Genomic DNA, 23,700 nt, shown 5'->3' on the forward strand with positions numbered 1-23,700 from the left:
TGGAAAAGTACCTCATCCCCACAGTTAAACATGGTGGTGGCTCTTTCATGTTTTGGGGCTGTTTTTCTGCCAGAGGACCTGGACATTTTTTAGGATACATGGCATCATGTACTCTATCAAATACCAACAGATATTAAATGAAAACCTGACTGCCTCTGCCAGAAAGCTTAAAATGGGCCGTGGTTGGATCTTCCAGCAGGACAATAATCCAAAACATACATCAAAATCAACACAAAAATGGTTTACTGACCACAAAATCAAGGTCTTGCCATGGCCATCCCAGTCCCCTAACTTGAAACCCATAGAAAACCTGTAGGGTGAACTGAAAAGAAGAGTCCACTTCAAATTTGAAGGATCTGGAGAGATTCTGTATGGAGGAATGGTCTCAGATCCCTTGCCATATATTCTCCAAATTAATCAGGTGTAATAGGAGAAGACTCAGAGTGGTTATCTTGTCAAAGGGAGGTAGCACGAAATATTGACTAAAAGGTGCCAATAATTGTTGCACAGATATATTTAACAAAGATTTTTTTATATATATATAAACCTGTGTTGTGTTTGCAATTGTTTGATATCCATGAGAGCAGAGTATTTTGGTGAATTTTTTTTTTAACAAAAGATCAAAATTTTAAACAGTAAAAACAATTTTTCACAGCCTTCTTTGCTCAAGTGTATATAGAGGGAAGTGATTACAGAAATGGTGGTACAAATGGAGAAAATAAAAACAGACCTGTTTGTTTTAAAATTGTACCCTAATGGGTACAAGTGGAAACAAGCAAAACCCAGAGAGTGCCACAAGTCACAAAATCATTTTCCATCAATCCAGTGACATTATCTTGCTCTCAAAATCTCACTGTTACCAGGGAAGTAATGTTTATTTTTGCATGTGACTGCTTAAAATCTACAAGTGTATATGTATGTAGGTGCATATGATATTGTAGCCTGCAAGATTCAGATTGTTGTGATCTCCTAAATGTACAATATACAACAGACAGTCCATGAGTTGAGTTTCTGAGACTGAGTCTAAAGAAGAGTGAGTCTGAAACACAGACAACTATGAATTTTGGGTGTAAACATGTACAGCTGTCACGATTTGGAGAGGCAGAGACGGATGCACGTGCAGATTTAAAGTTTAATAAAGAACAAAACAAAAGATAAATCAATACAACCGAGGCTGGAGAGCATAACGTAACAACAGAGGACAATCAAAGCCAGACAAAGAGTGCGGTGCAAACAGTCAGGTGCAGGTGGTCATGTGACAGTGATGCAGAGGTGCAGTGGCTGCTAAGAACTGAAGTCCAGAGTTCCTTCAGGCAACACATGACAACAGCCCATGATATTGGGTTGTATGGTTATATAATATTCTACCCTTAAGCATGTTGACAATTAAAATGGAGAATCTTGAAAAAAGAGCTGAGTTGAATTATCAGGATGACATCATCATTGATCAAACATGTGGAAATCTGTTCTATACAGAACAGATTTCCACATGTTTGATCAATGATGATGTCATCCTGATAATTCAACTCAGCTCTTTTTTCAAGATTCTCTATTTTAATTGTCAACATGGTTAAGGGTGGAATATTATATAACTATACAACCCAATATCATGGTTTTCAGTATATCATAGAATCTGCATATATCTTTACATTTTCAAATAGAATGATGTTAAAGGTGGGGTTAGGTTTTTTTTTAGTTTTTTAAAAAATATTATTTAATGTTTTTTTATTACAAATAGCCAGGGCACTTTTTATAGTATTTGGTGAGGTTGTCCACATTTTATGCCAGGTTTAATAAAAATCGCTCCTCTGAGGAGAAACATTGGCCTCTGTGGCACCTCAGGCTCTGTAAACAGGTGAGAAAACACATAATGTGGACCACCACACCAAACTAAATCAGTACAAGGTGTCTACTTCACATTATCTGTTGTGGTATAGCATGATTTTAAATTTCATCTCATTATTCTTCATACTATCACACCCATAATTGTTGTCATTCCTTTCATTTATTACAAATCTGCTTTAAACTATAGAAACTGTTTGATAAAGTAATTAATTAATTGTTCTTAAGAATATTATTGTCTCATCTGTGCAACCCCTGAGGCAGCTTTCCCAAGCAGGAACATTTTTTAATTGCAATTTTGCCATGGCAACAGTTGTAGCACCAAGGACAGAGCACGGTTTCATTAATCAAATATTAATGCAGCTATATTCCAAGAATCATTTTAATGTTGACAGTTAACCATCAAAGCAACACCAATAGGGTAGTGTGTATTATGATATAGTGAAAAGCTGTTATAACAATATAATTCACATTCATACTTTATACCCTGATTGACTGGGGCATTTCTGTAAAACATCTCCGTCAGTTACCATGGCAACAGCACGTTTTACTGCCTGCAGAGCTGTAACGCTCTCTATAGCATTCACTACACATGCACACACACACACGCACACGCATGCATGTGCACGCACGCATGCACACACCAACAAAGAGATTGAAATACAAGGATTTACTTTTTACCTTAATGATCCATAAAACAATTTCAGATGAACATGCACATTTCTTTGGACAAACGGAAAATGCTTCTAATTCACTCGACATTTACTTTTACATTTATAGCATTTGGTGGATGCCCTTATCCAAAGTGACTTACAGAAATGCTTTGAAGTCTCTATCAATAAATACATCCTGATACTGGTTCACTAGATAACAACTAAGAATACCATCAAACTAAAAACTGTATTGGGGAGGTAATATCATAAGAAAAGCACACAGACGATACAATAAAAAAAAAATTAAGTGCTAATTTAAGTAGTTTAGGAAGAGGTAGGTCTTTATGCATCATTTGAAGACTGCCAGTGACTCAGCTGTTCGGACATCTAAGGGAAGCTCATTCCACCACCTAGGCAGCAGAACAGAGAAGAGTCTTGATGCATGCCTTCCTTGTACCCTGAGAGATGATGGGACCAGTCGAGCAGTGCTAGAGTATCAGAGGGAGCGTGGTGCAGTGTGTGATAAGAGCTTTGAACCACTTTGGTAAGTGGGTGTTGGTCCGTTTTTTGGCTTAATAGGAAAGCATCATGTTTTAAACAGCTAGAGGAAGCCAGTGGAGTTAGCATAGCAAAGGGGTGGTGTGAGAGAACTTAGAATGCAGCTGCATTCTGGATCAGTTGCAGAGGTCAGTGGCACTCAGAGACAAACCTGCCAGGAGTGAGTGGCAGTAGTCCAGTCTCAAAATGACAAGTGAATGAACAAGCACCTGAGTGGCCTGTGTGGATAGAAATGGACAAATCCTTCTAATGTTGTAAAGATGAAATCGGCATGAGCATGTCAGATTAGAAGTGTGAGAGGAAAAGGACAGTTGATTGTCCATGGTTAGCCCAAGGATGCATGCAGTGACCGAAGGTGAGATCTGAGAGATCCTGACATGTGGATGAATCACCTGGGATGAACAGCAGTTCAGTTTTGCTGGCATTAAGTTTCAGCTGATGAGCTGCAATCCATGATGAGTTGTCTGCCAGACATGCTGAGATCTGAGCGGAAACATGAGTGTCTCAGGGAGGGAAAGAGAGGATGAGTTGAGCGTCATCCGCAAAGCAGTGATATGAAAACCCATGAAAGATTATGTCCTCCCTAAGAGATTGAATATAGAGGGATAACAGAAGTACAAGTACAATGGTTAAGGCTCTGGGTTACTGATCAGAAGGTCTGAGGTTAAAGCTCCAGCACTGCCAAGCTGTCACTGTTGGGCTCTTGAGCAAGGCCCTTAACCCTCCTTGCTCTAGGGGCGTTGTATCATGGCTGACCCTGCGCTTCTCAGCTTCTCAGTGACAGCCAAAAGATCAGTCTCTGTGGAATGTGCCACTTTGAAGCCAGACTGGTTATTATCTTGGAAGTTGTTCTTTGAGAGATAAAGAGACAGTTGATTATAAACAGTGTGTTTAAGGATTTAGAAAGAAAAGAGATAAGTGATACTAGTTGGTAGTTGCTGAAGTCAGTGGGATCCAGAGTGAGTTTCTTCAGGATGGAAATAACCTTGCTAAGGTAGCACAACAATGAGGTCAATGATATTATACAAAATCTCAATTCTAAATGGTTCTCTTCCTCTGCTGATCATTATGCGTTGTATGAATGTAATGATGACAACGTAGTGCCACAGTCAGTTGGCCACAGTCTTCAGGACCATTCCTGAAGAGCAGTCAATAGGATCTTTCCATTGACTTCAATTGTTTGGGGTTGTTTTTCATTAAAAAGCAATAAAACTGTGTGATTTTATATTGTCCTCTTCTGAAGAAATTTGGTAATTATTATTTGATACCTTTAACATTAGCATTTCTTAAGGACTGTACAGGCTACAGGCTACAACATCAGGCTACTGTGATGCTGAATGCTGTGATGTGAACCTAATTATGAACTTAGGAAAGTCTTGGCAAGGATTCAGCTGTGGATTTCCTGAAGATCCTGAGTGTAGAAGGTCAGCTATGAGTGATGAAACTTCAGATTTGTCTGGGAGGTTTTCCTGAGAGACACTGAAGCACAGTAAAAAAAAAAAAATGGAGGGTTACACACTCCAATCCCTTATATGAGAGTTTGTGCCTCAGTGTTGTGAACATGGAATTATGAAAGCATAATACTCCACCAGGCTTGTCAAAGGGTCTCAACATGTGTGCACAATCACACAAGAAGGTATCCAAGGTGTTCAAATACTGCTCCTGGCAGTTAAAAGGGGTTAAATAGAACTGCTGTTTGCTGCACTGTATTACACCTGTACTACATTGATCAGAATTTACAATCAAAGACCAGAACTGCTAAAGATCCACTTCATCCTCAAATGTGCCACTTTGTTTTTGTATTGAATTCTGTGGTTCAGAGGTAAAGATTTCTCCAGTCATATGGCACTGGTAAAGAGTCCAGGCTTCAAAACCTTACAGGAGCAACATGAGGACAACAGCATTATAGACTTAGTTTTGTGGTCAGTGAGATGTTATGGTGTATCAGAACCCTGATGCATAGTTGTGCCAAAGCCTGACTTGCTTTTACCTTTTGCTTTTACCTTTGTTTCCAAGGAAACTGCTACTGTCAACAAATCCTTAGCTCAGCGACATCAGTGGTGATCCTTGTCTGAGGGGCTTTGGAATTTGGAGCAAGCTGGAACAGTATCTCTGTTTTTCCCAGGCTGATGGTGAGGCTAAACTGCTTTGAGGCCTCTGAGAACTTGTTTAGTATGGCTTGCAGGTCTTCATGCTTGTTGGCAATCAGTGCAGAGTCATCTGCAAAAAGGGCCTCTTGAATCATGCTGTGGACCATCTTTGTTTTTGCTGACAGTCTCTACAGGTCAAAGATGGAGCCAGCATAGTGGTATCAAATGTAGACCAAGAACAGGTGAAGAACAGGTTGAATAAGACTGGTGATCTCAAAAGGGTCTGACTGGTCACTATTGGACAGCACCTGGCCTGTAGGGCAGCTGTACTTTGCCAGCATATAGGCCATTGAAAACAGAATAGAAGTCCAAGTTCTGTTGCAGACACTTTTATTGGATCGACAGTGGTCTCACAGTGAAAATCATATACACAGTACTGTGACCAGGGCAAATTCCACACTGAGCCTTTGCCAGGTTGGTTTCTGTTACCTGATGAGTCTGTTCAAGTTGATGTTGTTGAAGATCTTGCCTGTAATGGAGAGGAGGGAGATACACCTATAATTCTCACAGTCTGCTTTGCTGCCTTTGTTCTTGTACAGCACCACAATCAGGGCATTTCTAAAGTCATCAGGCATCTTTTCATGTTCCCAGATTCCCTGAATGATGCGATGGAAAATTTAAACTGCTCTTGGTCCAGCAGCTTTATGTATTTCTGGTGGGATGCTGTCCTTCCCAACTGCTCTGTCCGGGTTCATCTGTTTTATGGCATTGGTGAGATTCGAGAGTTAGTGCTGGGGGGCTTAGAATGGAGGGTCTGTTTAGCAGCATGTAGAAGTACTCAGCCCAATGGTTTCTTAGGCCCTCTTGGTCCTTGATCAAGGCTGATCTATGTGATGACAGTATGGGTGTAGGTCCTGTCGTTGAAGGTCCATGCACTCTTCATGGCACAGTTTGGAGTTGTGACAGTTGGCATATTGTTGTAGGTCTTGTGCCTTCTTGTGTTTTTCATCTTACGGAGATGTTTCTGGGTTTATCCTTTGAGGTGTTGCATCTGTCTGCTTTCAAAGTGTAGCTGGGGTCATGCTGCCATGCTGTTTAGGTCTGTTTTTCTTTTCTTCCAGAAGCTGTGTAATCTGCTAGTCATTTTCATCAAAACAGTCCTGGTGCACAGGTTTTTTTGCCCCCAGGATGGTTTTTGCAGTCTATGTAACAACAGTTTTGAACTGCTCCCAACTATGGGGCGTGTTTGTACTTTGAAGTGATGTCACTCACAGTCACATTTTAGAGCATCTTGCGGTCACCGGACATTCAGTGCACATTCAAGATTCTCACTTCTATTTCTCAAGAAATAAACACACAAAAATGTCAAAATGTGTATTTTCTCACTCTGGAGTAGACAGAAAACCAAATACAATTGAATACATATTTTTTATTTTTCTCTCGTTAAAGTCCCCTAAAGCGAATCTCTCAGAAATGCATCTCATCAGTGTTTTATAGTAAACGAGTCAGTAAGGTACCATCTAAAAACTGCATGACCTGGGAAACTGTGTAAGATTCTACCAAGATTATAATTGTCTACTTCACAGGATATCTAAAGTATTGCACGTATGATACAGTATGGGTAATATTTATTTCTAGGAATAGGAAACACAATTGCAAATACAGTTTGAAATTGTTTTTGAAAATTGTCCGCAAAATACTTCCATACCCACTCCCTTGACCTTAAAATTTTAATTCCAGTGGGATGGAGAGTCGTCAGAACCGAAAAATTCCTTGTGTGCACTGGGTGACCATGATGCCTTGACATAGCAGGACCCCCTTTCATAGGTACTACCGCTCCTTAGAAGTATGCCAAACACCCCTTCAGCCAAATCTCCATAACTATTCTCTGGTCAGCATGTCAGAACTGCTAGACTTTTTAGACTACAGTACAATAAACATGTAGTTAATTTCTTAAAACATGTTAACCTTATGGAATTTATATACTTTTATTATGCATTGCACTCTGCTTAAAATTATCTAACAATATAGCTATTAATGAAGCTATACCTTGGGATCTTCTATGCTTTTGTGGCACTGGAAACTGTATTTGTATCAAGTATATTGTTCTTCCATTTGCTTAGTCTGAGCTTCAGTGAAATTGATGTTCACACAGGTAGGAATCGAAAGTCGTGAGTGACATATCGAAGGAATCTTCTGGCGTCGAATATTTGGATTGATCACATTCCTTATTGTAACTAGCATTAAGAAAAATAAATCACAACTGGTTTCTGGTCACAACTGGTCACTGCATCTTGAGTTTTGGGTCCAAGTTACACACCTGAAGGAAATTAATGATCAGTTTTCACATACTAATATAAAAGCTGAATTAGTGATTGTGCTAATATTTTATTTTTCTATTTCCTGGCATATCCTGCATTGGACTTGCTTTAATTATGCCAGACAATAGTGCAACTGTATTTAATAAGACTACTGATAACATAGCATGTTTAATAATCCCTTCATTCCTTCTCTACTTTGCAGGTGTGGCACAGGATCTACATCAATCCAGTCAATGCAGTATTGACAGTATTGCTTAGTTACTGACATTCGGTTGTGACTTCATGTTCTGTGTAAAACAGAATGAATAAATATAAATAAAGTAATATATCACATTTTTTACAAGTAGAATTAGAGAGTGAGCCATCTAAAGAGTGTAGGAAGAGTTGATACATATAAGAAGAGAATCAGAAAGGACCCAATATGTGAAGATACAATGTAATTAAATAACTACACAAATAAGGGAAAGAAAGGCATGATTAATGGAAGAAGGGAAAATTACATACATCAAAGAATTTAATCTATAATAAAAAATACAATTAAAATTTTTTTAAGTTAAAAACTGAAAAATTAAAAAATAAATAAATAAATAAATAAAAGTAACAACCAGTTTTATTTAAAATGTAAATCTATGATTAGAATAGCATATAGACCTGTATCAGAATATGATGTAAATTTGATATATTCAATGGTTGATATTCAACAAAGAATGACCATTTTTTTCTTAAATTACATATAGTACATTACATAAACAAAAAAATTGCTATTGGCAAAATTCAGTGTTATTCATGGAAGTGCTGCAATTCAGAAAACTTTTGTATTGACAGCCAGTGCATAAAGATGCATAATTTGCTGTAAATACCATAAAACCTTTTTGAAGTAAGGCAAAGATATTTTTAACCCACACTGTCGGCTGTTAACTAAAATGGGGGAATGGTTTAAGCTGCCATCTCGTGGAAATAATTAGGATCAATAATTCAATCATTCTAATTCATTGTATGGTCTTATAACAGGCAACAATATGAATCAGTTTTATAGGACCATGTGCATTCTATGGCACAAACACTCTTTCCTGATAACATTTCCACATTCCAGACCGATAACGCCTCCATACATACTGCTAAAATGATTCAAAAGTGATTTGATGAGTCATACACCTCCCCAAAGCACCACATTTAAACAATATTGATCCCTTATGAGAAATTCTGGTGTGAAGATCAGTAGATATCCACTTCCTCAAAGAACTGAAAGAATGGTCCAACATCCCATCACAACATTCCAAGAAGAAGAAAAGTTGTTCAGAAGGAAAAGGATGCTCCTACTCCTTATTAGGTCCGTTACATTAATAAATTGTTATGGGCTTCTATTATTTTGTCCACTCCCTGTATATAGTATGTATATTACTTTAACAGACAGTAAAATTTCATTATATGCAATACTATTTCCTGCCTATTGTCAGTTTTGTTGTAGGATAGGTGGCCTAAAATTAAATAAAATATAAATATATAATTAAAGTAATTTCCTCATTGTTATATAGTACTACAATATATACATTTGTGCACTATTATGCCATAATATTTATTAGGGTAGTGTGTAGTTTTGCCAACATTTTTGCTGGCCACTAATATATTACATGACTCATGCTTCAAATTTAAATTACCTTTAATAACAGCATGCTATAAGAACAAATTTTGAGACCCATATGTACCATACTGCACACAATGCAAGCTATAACATAAAATACAAATATAAATCCATTAGCCTACTGCATCTTAAAATTTATAATCTTAAGTAAATGTGTTTACAAGCATGTTGTGATGAATCAAATGCAAAATAATAAACATGCTGTTCAGTAAATGATACACTGTAGGTTTGAGACTTCCTCATATCTGTCCTTCATGCAGATTAGGCAATAGACTCTGCTGTGTTTCATATAACACATAATGACTCAGAAATGTCAGCTTTGCAAATACATTATAATGCAGCAATATTTCAACTGAATATACAGTCAGATTATTATCCTATGAAGACTTACAAGGACCGGGCATGCAGCACTGGGAAATAAGTTAAAGAAATCAATCAAAAAGGCCTGGAGTTGGAGCAGCTGGTGTCCAGCTTCAAGAAATAGCCTGAAAGCACACAGATATAAAGATGAAATTTTCAGCTTAGGGAGAAAGTTACAAGCATCATTGGACACTATGGGACAGTATCACAATAGTAGTATCTATCAATAATATCAATCAAAATCTGAAAGATCCTACCAATGGCTGGCCCATTCCATAGTTCATGTGAGAATACAAGAGCATGGCAATGTCATTGTGGCCAGCATTCAGGGCTATGGACATTGCAGTGCTGTCATCCTACCAGACACACACGTATATATACATAAAAGACTGTAACAATGATGTTTCATAATAAAGTTCCTGTTCCCAGAAAGAATAAAGGCTGCTTACATTGTCACTCAGAGTGGCATCACAGCCTGGCTGAGCCAGTAGGAGACGGACAATATCAACATGGCCATGCTCACTGGCACACATAAGCGCGGTAGAGCCCTCATCATCCTGAATATTGACCTTTGACCCCGAAGTTAAGAGAACTTTCACCATATCCATACGTCCATGACTGACTGCCAGCATGAGAGCAGTCTGACCAGCCTACAATATTAGAACAATAGTATGCATGCACATACAGTAGATATATTTACACTGCACAGAGACAGACACAACACCTGAATGGCCTTGGCATTGACGTCTCCATTCCTGAAGAGCTCCTCCACCACGCCCATGTCCTCCTTGGTTTCCACAGCAGCCAAAGCAGCCAACATGATGGGAGTGTATCCAGCCTTATTCTGCTGATTGGTATTACATACACCTGCACATATCAGCCACACATACACACGCATACACACAGGCACACACATGCATACGCACACAAACACTATATCACTATATCCAGCTGGCACCAATATCAAGCAAACACTGTTAATCCAACAAGCAAGCAGCAATATTATTAAGAATGCTAATATGGTAAGGGAACAGCACTTGTCCATGTTATGACATTTTGCACAACTTATCTGGTCACAAAGGAATAGAATTGAATTGAAGGATAAAATTTTTAATGTTGCTGCATTTACGCTTGCCTTTGGACTTTTGGGGAAGGTAATAAAAACCTAATCCTAATGAACAAGTGCTTTTTTTCCTGAGTGATCTATTTAGTTTCTACATCAATAATGAAGTAATGCTAAAGCTGGCTCAATTACTTTGAAGTAGCTTGACAACATATGATGATAATTTTTTTCTTAGATGGACAAAAAAAATAATTACCCAGACACTGTTGTAACTTTCGACAATTTCTGAATTTAAAAACTTTGTTGACTTGGCCACTAGAAATGTGTACCTGCATCCAGCAGTTTCTGCACCACCCTGAAGTTAGAATGGGATACGCTGTAGTGCAGTGCTGTGTTGCCATTCTGGTCAGCCATGTTAGCCACATGAGTCAAAACAGCAGGAGAGACATGATGACACATGCTCAGAAACCTCTCAACTGTCTCTGGATATGCTTTCTTTTGACTGGACACACAGAACCAGTCTTGCTGGATCACGTTCAGGCAGGAACGCTTTAAGGTAGAGACATAATGGTGATGAGTTCTATATATCTATTGTGGTGGTGTACAGAGTCAAAATTGTGTCACTGTCCAAATAGTTATGGACCCAATTGTGTGTGTAAAAATATACATAAAAATCTTCAACAACTGAGACATAAACTGAACAAGTTTCACAGACATTTGAGGAACAGAAAAGGAGTCCCTGAACAAAGGGAGGTCAATATCAAAAGTAACAGTCTGGTGTGGCCATCAGCTGCTTTAAGTACTACAGCGCATCTCATCCTCATGGACTGCACCAGATTTGTCACTTCTTGCTGTGAGATGTTACTCCACTCTTCCACCAAGGCATTTGCAAGTTCTGAATCATGTCCTTGGGGGGGGATCTCCAAAACGGCATCTCAGGGCATCTCCAAAACGGCAGGTCTTGTGGGGTGTTCCTGGTATCATGGCTCACTGATGCAGAAGAGCACCAAAGGCTAGCCCATCTGGTCCGATCCCACAGAAGAGCTACTGTTCTTTTATTTTCTTTTACAAAAAGAATTTCCAAAACATTAGAAGTAGAATGAAACACAGTGAAGGCCATCATCAAGCGAAGAAAATGGAGCACCACAGTGACATTACCAAGAACAGAATGTCCCTCCAAAATTTACAAAAGGACAAGACAAAAACTTACCAGGGAGACTGCCAAGCGACAAACAGCAACAAGAGACCAAGGGACCTGACTTGTGTGTGTGTGTGTGTGTGTGTGTGTGCGTGTGTGTATGTATATAAACAGTCAGGTCCATAAGTATTTGGACAGTGTCACAATTTATGTAATTTTGCCTCTGTACACCACCACAATGTATTTGAAATGAAGCAATCAAGATGTGATTAAAATATAGACTTTCAGCTTTAATTCAAGGGTTTGAACAATAATATTGCATTAACAGTTTAGGAATTACAGCCATTTTTTTAGTCCCTTCATTTTCACAGGCTCAAAAGTAATCGGACAAACTAACAATCATAAATATTAGGATTATCTTTAATACTTGGATGCATGTCTTTTGCATTCAATGACTGCCTGAAGTCTGGAACCCATGGACATAATCAAATGCTGAGTTTCTTCCCTTGAGATTCTTTGCCAGGCTTTTACTGCAACCGCCTTCAGTTGCTACTTGTTTGTGGATCTTTCTACCTTCAGTTTTGTCTTAGTAAATGAAAGCATGATCAAATGGGTTAAGTTCATCTGGCATTTAAGAACATTTCATTTCGTTGACTTAAGAAGCTCTTGGGTTGCTTTCGCGGTACGTTTTGGATCATTATACATCTTTACTATGAAGCCTTGTCCTATCAGTTATGCAGCATTTGACTGAATCTGAGCAGAAAGTATAGCACTATACACTTCAGAATTCATCCTTCTACTTCTAATAGCAGTCACATCATCAATAAACACCAGTGGCCCAGTTCCATTGGCAGCCATACACGCCCATGCCATAACACCTCCTCCACAAGTTTGACAGATGATGTGGTATGCTTTGGATCATGAGCCTTTCCTTTCCTTCTCCATACTCTTCTCTTCCCATCATTCTGGTACAAGTTAATCTTGCATCAAAACTGATCAGTGTTTTTTTTTTAAGAGGTTTTTAAAAAATATTTTAGCCTAATCTGGCCTTTCTGTTCTTTAGTGTTACCAGTGGTTTACATCTTGAGGTAAATTTACATTCATGAAGGCATCTCTTGATTGTAGACTTTGACAATGAGACACCTACCTCCTCCAGAGTATTCTTGACTTGGCAAGATGTTGTGAAGGTTTTTTTTCCAGTCTAATGATAACCTCCTTCACTTGCATCGATACCTCTCTGGACTGCATATTGAGAGTTCCCATGAACAGCTACCAAATGCAAATTCAATACTTGGAGTCAACTCTAGACCTTTTATCTCCTTAACCTGTCATGAAATAATGAGGAAACAGGCCACACCTGGCCATGAAACTGCTCATCAGTTAATTATCCAATTATTTTTGAGCCTGTGAAAATGGAAGCACTATGTAAAAAAATGTCTGTAATTCCTAAATAGTTAATGCAATATTTTTGTTAAACCCCTTGAATTAAAGCTCCAGCTCTACACTTCGATTACATCTTGAGTGCCTCATATCCATTGCGGTGGTGTACAGAGGCAAAATTATGAAAATTGTGTCACTGTCCCAAAATACTTATGGACCTGATGGACACACAGTGGGATCCAAAAGTCTGAGGCCACACTGAAAACCTGGGATTTTTTTGTTTTGTTTGTTTTTTACTTGGAAATAAACAGAAGGTTTTAGAATTTTAAAATATTTAAAACAAAGAAAGTAAATGTTCAATATCTTGAATATTTAACTAGAAGATTCTACAATTGCAACTTCTAGGTCCCTATTTAAACGTAAGCAAATTTGTGATATTGACCATGTTAACTGCTTTCTAGGGGTCTACAGGTCTCTTCTACTGAAGCATGTGTTCAGACAATACTCTGATGGATTTTATCTAAAATTGATCATAAGGTTTTTCTCAAAGTTATGTACATGCCAGCTTGAATGCACACTGTCATGAAAGCAAAAAGGGGACATATGAAATACTACGAAACTTTTAAATTCATGTACATATTTCTCAAATTCTACTTTTCAATCAAGTTGTTTTAAAATAAAATTTAATGAAAACTGTTCTATTAAATTAGAAAAGAATGCAAAATATTTTTATTAAAATATTTTTACTCATGGTAGCCCATTTGGAGCCCACTGTGTGTGTATGTGTGTAAGTTTGTGCGTATTTGTATGGGTCTGTCTGTGTCTGCATGATGTATATACATTTTGACATAGAAACAATTGTCTCTGGATGCACACAAAATATGCTTCATTTACGTTGTGTTTTCTTAGAATAAATGTGTTTTAATTAAAGGTTAGATTTCTCACATATTTTCAATTTGAGCTAATGTTCCATAATCTCAGCTAAAACATTGCATGCCAGTAGGTAATTGCAGGATATATGTGACTGCATGGACATGTGAAGCACAAGAGAAAATAGTTTTTACTTTAAATGCCAGACAGCAAAGGGCGGTTTTACAATTCATAGTCATCTAGAACCGTTCACCACAAACACACCCTTCCATAACTGCCTCCACGTTTTCTTTCAAGTGAATTCATTTTCCACTTTTAAAGCTCAAATATATGTATGCAATTTCTTTCCTGTTGTAGACAGTTTCTATAAAGTCTGTTTATGAACCAGTGTTCTAATCAAACATTTATTCTCCATGAATAAAGGTTTGCTGATCAATAGACAAAAGTGCCAAAATCAATAGCTCAAATATGTTCATCTATTTGAAGGCAAAAACAGGACAACTGGAATATTTGTTTCCCTAATTACAGCCCCCCAATATCCATATTTTCTTGATTTTACCTTTAAACATATTTGCATCTAAATAAAATAAGCTTGAGTATTATTCTACCACTAAAATAATACTTGCATCTGAGTTGCAATGTTGAGAATCATGGCATGCAGTTTAGTCAAGATTACTTTGAATATTAAATGACAGTTAACAATGAGTGGTTCACAGATCCCTATAACTGACCTTTGCCACTAGCCAAACAAATTTATGCGTGCTCCTACCTACAGGGGATAGCTTTTTTAATGGCAGTATACAAGAAACATGTCCTTCTGGGTATCATGCATGAGAAACTGCACACAGTGCTCTCTATTGTAGCTGGACTTTATGATCTGCTGAAGTTAAATATGTTAATTCATGATTATACATAAAATATATTCTGCACTTGTCTAAATGTCCAGAATTGTTTTTTAAATGCACTATTCATATATGCAGAAACACACACACACACAAACACACAAAGCATTTAAAATCAGGATTTTGATCAGCGGGTTCCTGCACAGTGAAGTTGAAGGTATGGTTCAAAGTGCAAGGAATTCACATTTCAAAAACTGCAAGTATTTTATGATGAACCACTTTCTCTTCCACAGATGAAAGCCCAAGCAGGGAAGAAAATCAAACCCAAACTGCTCACTGTAATAGACATAAAACAAAACCACACATTTTCCACATATTTGCAAATATTTCTCTTCCTCAGGTTATGGGGACTCACCAGTTCTCTGTTGGATAAAACCTTGGTGTCATTTAGGTGGGCTTTTAACTTGTGACAGGCAGAAATCACCTTGTCACTCATCTCATATCTAAAATAAATAAATAATACAAAACAATTCTCACTTAGTGGCAATATTGAAGCATAATACAACATTTTAAATCAGCAAAGCATATTCAAGGGGGAAATTGTGTGTATGGAAATGTGTTCCTTTTCTAACCAACCCTTCTCTTCTCTCCATTTTAGATGACTTTGTGCAGATCCTGGAACCCTCCTCTATCTGCTTCTTTACTCTTTTCCTCTTCTCCTCCTCAGAATCAGTCCATTCAGAGAAGGAGTCTTCAGTAATGGATAGACACTTGAACCTACAACCAAGACATAAAGGGCTAAATCAATGCAGTTCTTTGGCTCATTCCTGAATATCTAGCTTTCATCAAGCCCTTTAATTTATAATCATCAGAGAAAAAAAAGCAAAAGGAAGCACTGAAAATTGAGTTCACAGAATGAAAGCTGTGGTTCAAGAAAATTCATGGAAGTATTAATGAGCTGAGAATGAGATGTGATTAGAAAGCAAAGTACAAATGATAATTTAAGCCATACCAATACCACAGACGTTTCACAAAAAAAGGAAATTCTACTCTACAAATAAATCAAATAAATTAAGTATCAACTGGCTTTTAAAAAACTGCAATAGTATTGACTCAGTACATGCTACCTATTTACAGGCACAATTATAAGCTCCACCCAAACAGAAATAAAGGAAATGCACATAATGTATGAAACAATTTATTTTTTAACATTAATTTTGTTCAATATTTGGAGAGATGTTGTAAGAACTGCTTCATCCTCACCCTGGAGAAAGAGACTTGAGGGTCTTCCTGCTTTCTGCACATTTCTGAGACATGTCCTTTCTTGTGATAATGGCTCTGATGGTGCCATGTTCATCTTGGAGACAACAAAGAGAAGAAAGAAAACCCTTATCACAAATTAAAGTTCTAGCTACAATGGTAATCAAGTGCAGTTTCGTTGCAGATTCGCTCTTAAAAATATTTAACATGATCACTTTTGATAAGTAGGATTTATTTGTCCTACAAGACTGCCTCAAGATTACAGATTTTAAACTTGCATGCACTGGAAATTATGAACCATGTAATTTGTACATGTGGTTGAATGGTACAGATAATGATTCAAGAAATATTTAGCATTAGCCACCTTAGTCACTTTTAGTATACTTTTTAAGTATGGAGAAATATTCTTAACTACTCTTGAATAATGCACATCCCTATAACTACCAACTACAGCATTCTCTATTAATAAAATCTTTATTGATAATATCTATTTAAGGCCTTTTAAAAATAATGAGGGTTTTAGACTTGTGTGCTCCTTCTCTTCTCTTCACCATGCACACAGCAGTCACACTCAGAATAGACAGTATTTATGTTTTGTGTGTGCCACAGACCACTGGACTATGGGGCATGAAAGTTTTCCAAACCACAATGCTATCCAAAATATTCTAAGTGTAGGGCTCATCCAGCCAAAAGACAAACCAAAGAGAGCTATTTCTATCTTCTGTCTGCATTCCACTCTTTAGAAATCTTTCTCTTCTTCTAACAAATATTGGAAAGTTGTACATGAAGTAGATGGATGCAAAAACACGCTTACCACTGAAATGTTCCATTAAATTCTTTGATTTAAGCTGCATGCTCTCATTGGCTTTTGAAGAAGAGCCATGCTTGGGTACTGAGAATGTTAGAAATAATGTTTATGTGATATTGCATATTGAATATTTTCAGAAACTGTCTGCACGTGCAGACTTCAATCAAAAAAAATAAAAAAAAAAAGAAAAGAAAATATATTACCTCCATGCTGTGTGCCCAGGAGGTGCTGGGGTTGAAGAGCATCCTCATCCCTTGGTTTAAAATGGCTACAAGTTAGCAGACTCTGTTGCTCTTTTAGCAGTCTCTGCATTCTGTCTATGTAATGATCCAGTCCAGGCTCCGTCTGTGCATATAATTGTGGCTGTAGTAAGTGTACAGGCATCCACATATGCCCATCCACATCCCGTATCCTCCCATCACCCACCTCGACCCCTATGCTCCGGGTCTTGTTAGGATCTGGTAAGCGAGATGGACCACATGCCATGTTCCGTGTTCGGAGCCCAACCAAGAAATTCTCATTAATGTTAGCTAGTCCAACACCAGTATCACGAGTCATCACTTTGGGGGTACCAGGAGTGACTGTTCCTTCCTTCAGGTATACAGGAGTCCCCACTGCAATGGAGTGCATTTTTCCAGCCACTTGTTGAGCGTTAACTTTCCCATCACCAACTGCAAGTGTTTGAGTGATTATGTGGGCAGTGTTGGTATGTCTCTCCTTCATACGCATGTTTGTTGGGATGGTGCTTGATTCAGAGACATAGACTGGGGAAGTGCTAGTGCAGCGGGAGACGGTATGAACATCAGTGTTGTTGCATTGGGACATGGTTTGTGGAGTCATTATTACACCAAAATCTATACCTCTGACAGGTTCAGTGACAATACCCTGGGAAACAAGAGGCTTGACCATATTGACATTTACATCTATGGTGCAATCACCACAGCCTACTGTTCTACTGGATGTCTTCTTTTTCTCCAGAGTCTCCATCAACTCTAAGGTCATAATACCAACATCACAAACACTCACAAATGTCCCAACACCTTGACTGCAAGTTGGCACATATTGTGTTCCTACACAATGATCCCTCTTTTCCACTTTCTTCTGTATCTCCCACATTTCAATGGATGTATCCAGGCCAGACGCAACATCATTTGTCTCTGGCTGGCAGGTCACTCCTACAGTGTTAAAAGTTTGCACTCCCCCTTCCCCAACAGCAGTATGTACAAGTTGAACATGATTTCCAATGCCAATTGTCCTTGTCAGCATTCCTGTCTGAGTTGAAATGCTTTGCATCTCTGGTTGTGCACTATAATTCTTGGCAGCATGGGTATGGGCCCCAGCTTCCTGTAGCGCACTCTTCAGTTTGCACAATTCTGCTTTAAGCAATGCCTTTTTAAGGTCTACCTCCAGTGTTTGCACCTTGTCCCTCAAAACTTGAACAGTTTGTTGTTGTATCTCAAGCTCCTGCTCAGTGTCTGACACCACACCTAGCATAGCTTCGGTAACACCAACTTCTACTGAGCGTACATTAACTTTGGTTTCTGTAGCACCATCCCTACAGCAACTTCTTGAATGCACAAACTCCTCACACATATTCTCATTATCATTGACAGTCAGCTGCTTTTCAGCATTTAACTGCTTAAACTGGTCCAGATCAGACAAGGCATTATGTTCCCAACCGTCTACCTTTTTGGCAGACTTCCTCTGGCCCTCATCATCTTTTTCTGGTTTGGAATGCTTCACAGTAGTTCCTGTGCTATATGCTCTTTTTCTGGATGGATCTTGCAAATCTGTGTCTAGATTACAACCTAAATTTTGACTCTCTAGTTTTTGTACCAATGCAATAAGCTGTTGTTTTTCTTCCTTCAAGACAGAAATCTTGACTCGCAGCACAGGTATGATCTTTACCTGTTCCTCCATCTCTTTCAGCCTTTCTAGAGCCACCACCATTTGGTCCCTGACCAACTGAAGGTCCAGTGGACTAACAGTAGTCACTGGAGTGTCCCTGCCAGAGCTCTTAGGGCTGGTTCTCAAAGAGCAGCTCCCTGAGGAAGCCTGATCAGGAACTGTTAGCTTAGACACTTTATGGATTTCCTGGGACTGAGTGTGGTTAAGAGCACTCGAGCTGGTATGAGGTGACAGAATACCACTTGAGCCTAGGTCAGCAAAACTAGCTAGCCTACGCCGTGAGTATATCTCTGGGGTCATTGTCTGAGAAGAAACCTTCTCTTGCTCTAAACGCTTTCGTGTTTCCACCAAAGTCCTTTCCACTAAAGGATTTGGTTTAGGACTAGTGGATTGCCATGTCATTAAGGGAGGCTTCTCATCTGAACTATTATGGCAAACATGTAGGGCTTCATAGTGCTCAGAACCTTCAGAAGTGGATTTAGATGAGGAATGGGAGGGAGGAAGAGGAGGTTTTCTTCTGTTAACAGAACAAGAGGAGGAGGAAGAGGGGATGATTGAGGAATTCCTAGTTTCATTGCTGCTCACAGATGACAGTGACCCAGAAGAGGCCCAGTGGGAAGGGTCAATCCCACTATGTGGTTCAGAGACTTGTGTGGCCCTGGGCCGTCTGTTAAAACCCAGCCGCCGAATGATGTCGCTTTGTTTGATGCCGTCAACGTAATTAAAATCTACCTCTAGGTGATAGACATAAGGTGTACCAAGGCAAATGGAATAATTTTGTGAGGTTTAAGCACCAGTATCTTCAGTACAACATCATCTGTACAATAATGGTAAAGAAAAGGGGAAAAGTTTGATCAGATTGTCATGACTTTAACAAATACATTTTTGCCTATTAATATTGTTTATGGCTTAATATTTTTAGACTAATTCCATTTACAGCTTTTACCTCTACTGGTCACTCTCAGAAGGGCAAAGCACACATCTTACAAAGTTAATCCCCCCAGTGCTCTCTACAAACCATAGTATCATTCTTAATGATCAAGAAATCACTGTCCACTTTAATAGGAACACCTATACACCTGCTCATTTATGCAGTTATCTATTCAGCCAATCATGTGGCGGCAGCACAATGCTAAAAAACGTGCAGATGCAGGTCAAGAGCTTCAGTTAATGTTCACATCAAACAGGATAAAACAGAATGGGGAAAAAGTATGACGTCTGTGACTTTTACAATGGCATGGTTGTTTGTGCCAAATGGGCAGGTTTGAGTGTTTCAGAAACTGCTGATCTCCTGGGAATTTCACACATAATAACCGCTAGAGTTTACACAGAAGGGTGCAAAAAACAAAGTAAACATCCTGTGTGTGAAGGGTGTGCAGGCTGAAACACCTTCTTGATGAGAGATCAGAGAAGAATGACCAGACTGGTCTATAGTAACTCAAATAATCAGTCTTTTCAACTGTGTTGAGCAGAAAAGCATCTCAGAACACAACATCTTAGAACACATCAAGCCTTGAGGTGGATGGGCTACAACAGCAGAAGACCACATCAGGTTCCACTCCTGTCAGTCAAGAACAAGACTCTGAGGCTATCATGGGCACATACTCACCCAAACTGTACAACTGAAAACTGGTGTTCCTATTAAAGTGTACAGTGAGCATACACAGTTGTAGTCAACTAGTTATATAATATCTAGGTACACCTATAATATGGCAAGTTTTAAATTACTGAAATAATAAAAATATTGTAAATTAAAAAAATTCCTCAATCATTGGAACAGTTGAACATGGAACCATGGAACAGGTGTGATGAATGTACAGTGCCGCCAGAATGTATTCACTCCCCTAGTGGTTATTTCTTTTTTGTTGGTTTGTTTGGTTGTTGTTGTTTTTTTTTGCTGTTGTTGTTTGTTTGATTGTTTTGGGTTTTTTTTTACTGCAATGGAAAATCAAATGTATGTATATTAGTATGGGATTTCATCTGCACCTTTTAAAGTGACTCTCTACAGAAAAGAAATTAAGTAAATTATTAAATGTTCTGGAGAATTAAATAAAAATAAAAAATCTAAAATGAATAAGTATGCATCCCCCTTTCTTTTAATTAGGACTAGTATTTAATTTTCTTGAGCACTTAAACTAAACATTTTGAACAAGCTTATTTTTTTAATCCACTTGTGTCCAAATGTGTGGTTGCACAAAAAATATCACTGACTTTGGGAGACATCTAAATCAGTAAGATCAGATTAGTTCTGTCATGAGGACCAAGAAACTGCCCTTGAAGCTTTGAGATGACATTGTTAGGAGGTGAAAAGCTGCAGAAGGTTATAAAAGGATCCTCAAACCTTTGAACCTTCCTAGATGCACTGTCAACCAGTGCTACACAACCCAACACTGAATGGATTACAGAGCTCACTGGCTGAAATAGTAGAACCTGTACAGACATCAACAATATCATCAGCTCTTTACAGATCTGGCCTCACTGAGAGAATGGCCAGAAGGACGGCACTTCCAAGAAAGATTAATATACAGGCATGCCCGGAGTTTGCAAGGAATGTGACGAAACTTGAGAGCTTTTGGAAGAAAGGTTTCAAGCCGTTTGGTCTAAAAGCTAAGTTTTATGTTTGGCGCAGACCACAGCTCAACACCCAGGTAACACCCCAAGGATGATGGCGGTGGCATCATCCTCTGGGTTTGCTTTGCAGCAGGAGGAGCTGGAAATCTTGATGTCATCAAGGGAATCATGGATGGGGTAAATACAAGCAGATTCTTGAGGAGAACCTGTTCCAGTCAGTCAGAAATCTATGTTAGGGCAAAAATGTCCAACAGCAAAATAACCCAAAACACAGGGTAAAAAACTATGGCCAATCAAAACACAAACCTTCAAACCAAAAGAAATGGCTTGAAGGTTTGTGTTTTGAATTGCCGATTCAAATTCCAGACTTAAATCCAACTGGAAATCTGTGGCATGACCTGAAAATTGTTGTCCACTAATATTTACCATCTAATCTGGAAGAGATGGGAAAATGTACTTTATGAATTGTGAGAAATTGTGTGCAAAGCTCGTAGAGACAAGTCTGAGACAACTCAAAGCTGTAATTACTGCAAAAGGACAATGCACAATTGACTCTGGGGAGTGAATACTTATCAATTTAGCAATGTTTTGATTGTTTTTAAACAAAAATAATTCTGAATAATCTAAATAATCTGTTAATTGAATTTCTGTAGAGAGTCACTTCAAAGGGGCACAAAAATCCATTTTAATATATTTAACTTTGATGTTGAAACAGCAAAAAAAATTATAATCACCAGAGTGTGAATACTTTCTGGAGGCACTATACATTCTATCTGGCATACAAGAGAATACTGTAACAGAAAAAGACAGCAAAATTTAATCTGTGTAGTTTCTGGTTTCTACAGTCTATATATTAGGCTGAATACACTTTATTTAGTTGTTTTACACAATTTAACAACAAATGGGTGTGAACAGTAAATAAATATACACAATTGCAGCTGATTCTGTTTACATAATAAATAGTTTTTGCTCACCTGTCAAATAATGCAGTCAATTAGTGAATTCCAGAGTTAAATCATTTCTTAGACCAGTGACTGCTCTCTAGGTCTCTACTTTCACCCTTTCTATACTCTAGGTTCTTATACTCTCCTCCCTCATACAATACTTCTCTCCTCCTCTCACTTCCTATTCCACTCCTCCTGTTTCTCTTTCAGCAACTCATAAATCTAACCAAACCAAAAAGGAAGGACAAACACTGTAACCTCAAAATTTAACAACGTGAAGACAAATGAATTTCTGCAGTTTTAAATATGTAGTTGGACAGTTGTGCAATACTTGTTTGACTTTGCACTCCAGCACTTTATACTTTAAATAAGACAATGAATATGCTAGCTTTCATGCGGTTATGCATATTTATTCACCCCCTCATGCCTGTTACTTTTGTCTGCAAATCATTGTTTGAATACCTGTCCTGTATGTCTTGTGTCTCTGGTCTATTCCATTTATTATATATTTTATTTGTTTTTCGAACTATACACTGTTCTTTTGAGGTGCTGAGACACAAGAATTTTTTAATCTTTAGTTTGAGGGTATTTCTGTCCAGACTACTGGCTTTTCAGTTATTTCTTGGTTAGCTGTGTGTCAGCAGTTCATGCTTAGAAAAGAGAAGAAATTGTCTGCTGTATTCTGCAAGCAGAATGCTCTGCCAATGCTCTAGAGCTACTCAAAAAATGAATCATCCAATCACTGAGCAACCTGCAGGAGCAGCAACATCATGGTCCGGCTTGCTCAATAGGAATAAATTCACAGCCTTAAAATCTGTATCCTGTGTTTCTGTAAAGCTGCTTTGAGACAATGAACACTGTCAAAAGCTCTATACAAATAAAATTTAATTGAATTGAATTATCTCCATGGCGTGCAGAAACCAACGGGATATGTACACCAAAATCACTGAAGGTCTCAAGCCCAGCTGGTGGCCTGCAGAGCCAGTTGGTCTGCCAATCGGTGAAGACGTTCTGGATTGGGTTGTTGTTAAAAGACAGCACTGGCCCTCCTGAGAGCTGACTTTGGAGGAAGGCAATTCTCCTTCACTCAGAACGTCCATGGTTCCTGCGTGTGATGGCTGAGGCCTGACCCCAAGAAGCCAGAGGTGGTGGTTGAATGAGTGGTACTGGAGCAATTTTCTCATCAGACATCAGTCTGGCACAGCAGAGGGGGGTTCATTGGCACCACCCTGCCACACTCAGGACCTACCCTTCATTGTCATTGTGGGTGGAGCAATAAGCCACAGCAAGCTCCACAATGCAGATCCCTGCTGCTGGAGCAAGAAATAGCAAGGCAGATGCCAGGGATGCCAGGGACAGCCAAAGGGAAAGGAATAAGATCCAGCATTTCCTGCCCAGAGTTCCAATCCATAATTTTTTAACTTTCTGACCAGGGCTTATTCAGTGACCT

General features: G+C 38.5%; 3 protein-coding genes across 4 annotated transcripts in view; all 3 read right to left on the bottom strand.

Moving 5' to 3' along the window:
- Window positions 1-23,700, bottom strand: part of zgc:55461 (beta-tubulin family protein) — a 178,049-nt gene that overhangs the window by 101,529 nt on the left and 52,820 nt on the right. The gene's annotated exons all lie outside the window — the stretch shown is intronic.
- LOC128629363 (KN motif and ankyrin repeat domain-containing protein 1) lies at window positions 8,081-13,151 on the bottom strand. 2 transcript variants are annotated; one of them, XM_053677191.1, is made up of 5 exons: window positions 10,859-13,151; window positions 10,191-10,333; window positions 9,916-10,116; window positions 9,724-9,822; window positions 8,083-9,591 (listed from the first exon to the last, which is right to left on the bottom strand). In XM_053677191.1, the coding sequence occupies exons 1-5, from the start codon at window positions 10,986-10,988 to the stop codon at window positions 9,580-9,582; spliced, it is 585 nt and encodes a 194-aa protein (XP_053533166.1). In that variant the 5' UTR covers window positions 10,989-13,151; the 3' UTR covers window positions 8,083-9,579. The 2 variants fall into 2 exon arrangements, with proteins under 2 accessions (XP_053533165.1, XP_053533166.1); XM_053677190.1 differs by lacking the exon at window positions 10,859-13,151 and having other exon boundaries at window positions 8,081-9,591; window positions 10,191-10,837.
- Window positions 13,198-19,263, bottom strand: kank1b (KN motif and ankyrin repeat domains 1b). Its single transcript, XM_053677186.1, has 5 exons — window positions 17,031-19,263; window positions 16,834-16,911; window positions 16,023-16,116; window positions 15,396-15,536; window positions 13,198-15,262 (listed from the first exon to the last, which is right to left on the bottom strand). Exons 1-5 carry the CDS (start codon window positions 19,135-19,137, stop codon window positions 15,025-15,027), a joined length of 2,658 nt encoding a protein of 885 aa, XP_053533161.1. The 5' UTR covers window positions 19,138-19,263; the 3' UTR covers window positions 13,198-15,024.

Source organism: Ictalurus punctatus, chromosome 28, assembly GCF_001660625.3.
Source record: "Ictalurus punctatus breed USDA103 chromosome 28, Coco_2.0, whole genome shotgun sequence".
Taxonomy (NCBI): Eukaryota; Metazoa; Chordata; class Actinopteri; order Siluriformes; family Ictaluridae; genus Ictalurus; species Ictalurus punctatus.